The following is a 6,144-nucleotide window of genomic DNA, read 5'->3' on the forward strand; positions in this document are numbered from 1 at the left end:
TGAATAAGATACCCCCATACAGAAAAAGGCCGATGGGCAGGCAGCCAAAACGAGCAAGCACGCAATAATGCACCCCACAACCACAAGCCTATGCAACGCGATCTTGCACAAGATCGAGGGTGTTTTATCCACTAGTTGTATAAATCCACTTGCCGCTAAACATGATGACTAAGTAGCCGCTGGGCCAACACTGTCTTTTCAGCTCCCCAAGTCCGGCGCAAGTGAAATCAAATCAATAATCAATAATCGTGTGAAAATGGCGTACGTGATCGTCGGCGGCGGCACGCTGATGAGCGTTGAGCCGCGGCACGTACAGTGCTAGGGAGCAGAGCGGAGCTGCCCGTACTCGTAGACTGGTACCGTGCTGGCTGTACCCGGTGGGCGAGGCCATTTATCGCTCTCGTCCACCGGCGGGGCGTACGTGGCGCGGCACCACCAGACGGGACGGGACGAGCCGCGCAGGTAAAAGCTGCTGCCTCCCCAAGTCACGTCCTCCCCTGCTCCTATCCCTCCCTTCTCCCTCCAATAATTTCCTTCCCTTCACTTCTCCCGTCCTCCCGCAAAGCCCACACCCGTAGCAGAAAGGGTGGGAGGGAGGAGGAATCTCCGTCTCCGTCTCCACCTCCATGCCCCCGCCCCCCGCCGGGCTCGGCCCAGATCTCCCGCGCGGCGGCCGCTAGCCGATCCGATCCGGCCCGATGGGCGGGGAGGTGCCGGAGCCGCGGCGGCTCAGCCGCGCGCTCAGCTTCGGCGTGCCCGACGAGGCGCTGCACCTCGTCATGGGCTACGTCGACGCCCCGCGCGACCGGGAGGCCGCCTCGCTCGTCTGCCGCCGCTGGCACCGCATCGACGCGCTCACCCGCAAGCACGTCACCGTCGCCTTCTGCTACGCCGCCGACCCCTCGCGCCTCCTCGCCCGCTTCCCGCGCCTCGAGTCGCTGGCCCTCAAGGGCAGGCCGCGCGCCGCCATGTACGGCCTCATCTCCGACGACTGGGGCGCCTACGCCGCGCCCTGGGTCGCACGGCTCGCCGCGCCGCTCGAGTGCCTCAAGGCGCTCCACCTGCGACGCATGACCGTCACCGACGACGACGTCGCCACGCTCATCCGCTCCCGCGGCCACATGCTGCAAGAGCTCAAGCTCGACAAGTGCTCCGGCTTCTCCACCGACGCGCTCCGCCTCGTCGCCCGCTCCTGCAGGTAGTCCAGCAGCTCTACTCACCTGCGTCCGTGCACCTCTTTTTTTTTTGCCCTCTTGCCTGTTGATTTGTGGTGGTGAGTTCCAGTAATTGTGACGGTTGATCTGCTCATTGATGAATGAGGATTGATCTGGTCTGTGTGTTGGTTGGTTTCGCCAAATGGAGTATATACTGGATAAGGATGAGTTAAGTGCTAGTTTCTATAATTAGATATTTGTTTGCTCTATCATGAGCTGTAACAAATACGGTCATGTGAGGGAAGGTGTCGAGTTAGCTTCCACACACTTTGTTTGGGCGCCATGATACATCGTGACACTAGTTTTCTACGACAAATTGATATGAGCAGTATAAGCAAATGACTGCCGAAGGGAGATATATGAGATTTGGTGTAGTTCTATGGTTTACCTGTCGTTTCTGTCCAGCACATGACCGATCCGGTCTCTAGTTTGTAATATTGACTCACAACAGCTCACAAGTCCCAACCAAGTCAGGCTTAAGCAAACTATAATTTGAGGTTGCACCAGTCAGGTGATCTATCTTCCCCAGGAGTGCTATCGTACTACTTTGATTGGACTTGAACAAGACTACATCCGCCCCTATGGGACGTATTTTGAACCAAAATAATGTTGCAAGTTGGTGGTTTCTGTTACCAGTCAATTCTATCATGTTCAGATTAGTGTGGCACTATGTCATACCGTCATATCGGTTTTCGAGCATCATCTTGTCCTTCCTTTTTACTCTTTTGGCAGAAGCCTTTCCATGTGTCCGTGTTAACTTTGCTTTGTCTGAATTCTGCAACTACGAAGTTGTGTGAGGGAAATTATTTTCCCTTAGAATGCAAGTATGATTTGTGTGAGCTTGTCTAGTTCACATATGGAGCTGGGAGACTAAAGGTTAGCATGCTACAAAGGATCTGTAGTGCTTTAGGTAAAAATGCATGTACAGTGTCCTCCTTTGTGCCTGGAAATGCCTCGTATGCAACCGTGAATTGAAAAAAAAACTGACTTGACTTCAATGGCTGTTCCGCTGCCCCACTATTAATGAAAGGGGACAGAACATGGGGACATCGGGGCATGTTCATGAAGTTTGAGACGTGTCTTTATAGGTTTCCTGGTTCACCAGTAATCCACTTTTCATCTCACTTTCCATTCTTCCTTAGCTTACAACTATTTTTGTGCTCCTTTAGCAAGACATTCGACTGTGGTACATTAATTCAAAGTGATTTTACTGTCACTGCATGATTGCGTGCTATCACTGCAGTAACATGCTATTCTAAATTATCTTGGCAGATCCTTAAGAACATTATTTCTTGAAGAATGCGTGATTACTGACGAAGGTGGTGAATGGCTTCATGAACTTGCTGTCAACAATTCTGTTCTTGTGACACTGAACTTCTACATGACTGAGCTCAAAGTGGTGCCGGCTGATCTGGAGCTTCTAGCAAAGAACTGCAAATCATTACTTTCTTTAAAGATCAGTGAGTGTGACCTTTCAGACCTGATTGGTTTTTTCGAAGCAGCCAATGCATTGCAAGATTTTGCTGGAGGATCGTTCAATGAGGTAGGAGAGCTAACAAAGTATGAAAAAGTCAAGTTTCCACCAAGAGTATGCTTCTTGGGGCTTACGTTCATGGGGAAAAATGAGATGCCTGTTATCTTCCCCTTTTCTGCTTCATTAAAGAAGCTGGACTTGCAGTACACTTTCCTCACCACTGAGGATCATTGCCAGCTTATCTCAAAATGCCCGAACCTATTTGTTCTTGAGGTAATGTTTCTCGTACTCTTGTATTTTGGGGGTGTGAAATTTGTCGTACTCTCATTTTTACTGACAGTAGATTCTGTCAACAGGTGAGGAATGTGATAGGAGACAGAGGGCTGGAGGTTGTCGGCGATACATGCAAGAAGCTACGAAGACTTCGAATTGAGCGAGGGGATGATGATCCAGGTCTACAAGAAGAGCAAGGAGGAGTTTCTCAGTTAGGCCTGACAGCGGTAGCTGTTGGTTGCCGAGACCTGGAGTACATAGCTGCCTATGTATCTGATATCACCAACGGTGCTCTTGAATCCATTGGGACCTTCTGCAAAAATCTCTACGACTTCCGGCTTGTCCTGCTCGACAGACAAAAGCAGGTAACTGATCTGCCACTCGACAACGGTGTTCGTGCTCTGTTAAGGAGTTGCACCAAGCTCCGGAGATTTGCTCTCTACCTGAGACCTGGAGGGCTCTCAGACATAGGCCTCGACTACATCGGGCAGTACAGCGGCAACATTCAGTACATGCTGCTGGGCAACGTCGGTGAATCTGACCACGGGTTGATCCGCTTTGCGATAGGATGCACCAACCTGCGGAAGCTTGAGCTTCGGAGCTGCTGCTTCAGCGAGCAAGCCCTGTCCCTCGCGGTGCTCCACATGCCCTCGCTCAGGTACATATGGGTGCAAGGCTACAAAGCCTCTCCAGCAGGCCTCGAGCTCCTGCTCATGGCGAGGCGATTCTGGAACATCGAGTTCACGCCCCCCAGCCCCGAGGGCTTGTTCCGCATGACGCTTGAAGGAGAACCCTGCGTGGATAAGCAGGCCCAGGTTCTTGCCTACTACTCCCTTGCTGGGCAGAGGCAGGACTGCCCTGACTGGGTGACCCCGTTGCATCCAGCTGCATGATTGATTGTAAATACAGTGTACTACATCAAGTTGTGTGTACGTAGGTACTCTACCTTATTGCCCCTCGTCCCTTGGGCAACGATCGTGTCCGAATATGGTAGTAATTTGTATGGATGTAGAGCATTAGCTAGCTGCTTTGGTGCCCTAATAAGCTAGTGCTACTGTAGTGCTGTAGCTGAGGTGTAGTGCAATAAGTTGCTGTTGTCGCTTGTACTACTATGTATGTAATCCTGGGAAGTTGTATGCTAAAGTTGCTCCGTGCTTTGATCCTGAGAGTTGAGACTTATCTGAAATCTTGGTCGGTTGCTGGTTTTGCTTCTGCCTAAAACCACTGCACTATACTATCGTTTCCCTTTCGCAATGGAGAATCGGAGTTTCTTTCATTCATTCGTCCAAAAGCTCGAACCTAAAACCACTGCACTATACTATCGTTTCCCTTTCGCAATGGAGAATCGGAGTTTCTTTCATTCATTCGTCCAAAAGTTCGAACTGATGAAGAAAGACATGTAAATACTCCCTCCGTTTTAAAATAGATGACCCAATTTTATACTCACTCCGTCCCAAAATTCTTGTCTTAGACTTATATAGATACGGATGTATCTAACACTAAAATGTGAATAGATACATCCATATGTAGACAAATTTAAGACAAAAATTTTGAGACGGAGGGAGTACTAACTTTAGTACAAAGTTGAATATCTATTTTGGAACGGAGGGAGTATATTTCAACATTAGGTTTCGATGTCATATTGAATTCATGCTTTAACCAATTTATCAAACTGTTTGAGAATTCATGCTTTAACCAATTTATGTAAAAATTCAAACCGTTGAAAGAGTCGGCCAATATATTTCAACGGAGCTCTGCTACGTGGATTGAGTACGTAGTCCCGGCGGCTACCGAATGATGGAACAAGTGGCCGAGCTCCCCGGAATTCGTGCTGCCTCACCAGGAACGCGACAACGTTGCGTAATACGCAGACAAAAATGCAGTATAAAATCCACCTGGTTGGTGAGGGGTTGTTAGACTAGCAAACAAGAAGCGTAGTACTAGATTTGAGGCCTGCCGCTTATTAGCTGCCAGGTGAAGAAAAATGATTTGTTTCTGTCAGCTTTTGCTGAGCGAATGAGCTATGCGAAGAAGCGGTCGACATAGGGTATCTCCTACTAAGTAACAGTCCAAAAACCTGCTCGTGGTTTAAAGCAAGCAAATTGCCCGCACAGATCAATCGGGCTCGCTCGGGATGGAATTGATCTGTTTAGTTGTGTGCATTTACTGTTTGGATAGCATCGCATGAAACTTAAAGCATCTTTTAGCTAGGTCTGCTAGGAACTTTCCAATTTCTAGATAGCTGTTTAACGAAGGATGTACTTTTTTTAGAAAGGAGGTTAAAACCCCTGGGCTCTGCATTAATCGATGCATACAACTATCTTTATTAATTATTCAACAAATATCTGACAAAAATATACATCGAGCCACCCCGAGCCACCACTCACACCTACAAACTCGATAATGTGGAGTCAGGAATGAAGCTAGAAAAAATGTTTGCTGGGGTCAAGTCTATGGCAGTGGGGTCATCTTCAATAAATAGATAGTGTTTAGTACTAATTTAATGAAGCATTTCCTGATTTCGTTGGGGTCAATTGACCCCAATGCCTACCAAACAGCTTCGTCCCTGTGTGGAGTGTTTTTACTTCCCATATCTAAAACCGGTGTCGTCGCCGATCCATCCGCATAACGTATCGGAACCTACAACTCGTGCAGCAAACCTAAAGCGTACACCACAACACATGTTTTAGAAGCCGCCATCATCATCGAACCGTTGACCCATCTTTAAGAAAGAGATATGCATCATCCTTGCTAGTCTGACCATCCGTCGACGCCACCGCGGCACCCAACGTCACCACCTCCCTGCATGCAAACTGCTGAGCCCGTCGCGGTCCCCACCAATACGCCGCAGCACCATGACGCCAAGCCAAGTACCACCAGTCGACACAACTTGAAGTCTCTGAAAGATCTGTCATGTGTAGCACCTACCGAACAAGCATGACACAACGTAGCACCTATCGGCCAAGCATGACTTGACATCTTCACCGAAGCTCCGTGCAACACGAAACCGGTCCATCTCCTGCCTTTGTCTTCCAGTGCTGCTCCATAAACCATCCTCCCAAGAGAGAAACGACACCACAGTGCCGCCATCATCTGATCTGGAAGACTGGATCCTAGGGTTTCCCCGAAGCAGCACGAGTGGGTCGACAGTAGTTACACGATGATGCCTTCATCAAGGTAAAG

The 6,144-nt window shown here is 49.0% G+C and overlaps 1 protein-coding gene across 1 annotated transcript; it reads left to right on the forward strand.

Annotated features, from left to right (window-relative positions):
- The first annotated feature begins 466 nt into the window (after positions 1-466).
- On the forward strand, positions 467-4,127 carry LOC119277635 (coronatine-insensitive protein homolog 1a). Its single transcript, XM_037558919.1, has 3 exons — positions 467-1,198; positions 2,487-2,961; positions 3,045-4,127. The coding sequence occupies exons 1-3, from the start codon at positions 699-701 to the stop codon at positions 3,852-3,854; spliced, it is 1,785 nt and encodes a 594-aa protein (XP_037414816.1). The 5' UTR covers positions 467-698; the 3' UTR covers positions 3,855-4,127.
- Positions 4,128-6,144: the final 2,017 nt, after the last annotated feature.

The sequence above is a fragment of the Triticum dicoccoides genome, chromosome 3B (assembly GCF_002162155.2).
Source record: "Triticum dicoccoides isolate Atlit2015 ecotype Zavitan chromosome 3B, WEW_v2.0, whole genome shotgun sequence".
NCBI lineage: Eukaryota > Viridiplantae > Streptophyta > Magnoliopsida > Poales > Poaceae > Triticum > Triticum dicoccoides.

What these genes read in the sequence shown, in the direction of transcription:
- LOC119277635 (XM_037558919.1), top strand. Translation starts at nt 699, where the DNA reads ATGGGCGGGGAGGTGCCGGAGCCGCGGCGGCTCAGCCGCGCGCTCAGC. An exon ending in CTCGTCGCCCGCTCCTGCAG is followed by an intron (nt 1,199 to 2,486) that starts GTAGTCCAGCAG and finishes TTATCTTGGCAG; the next exon opens with ATCCTTAAGAACATTATTTC. An exon ending in CGAACCTATTTGTTCTTGAG is followed by an intron (nt 2,962 to 3,044) that starts GTAATGTTTCTC and finishes TTCTGTCAACAG; the next exon opens with GTGAGGAATGTGATAGGAGA.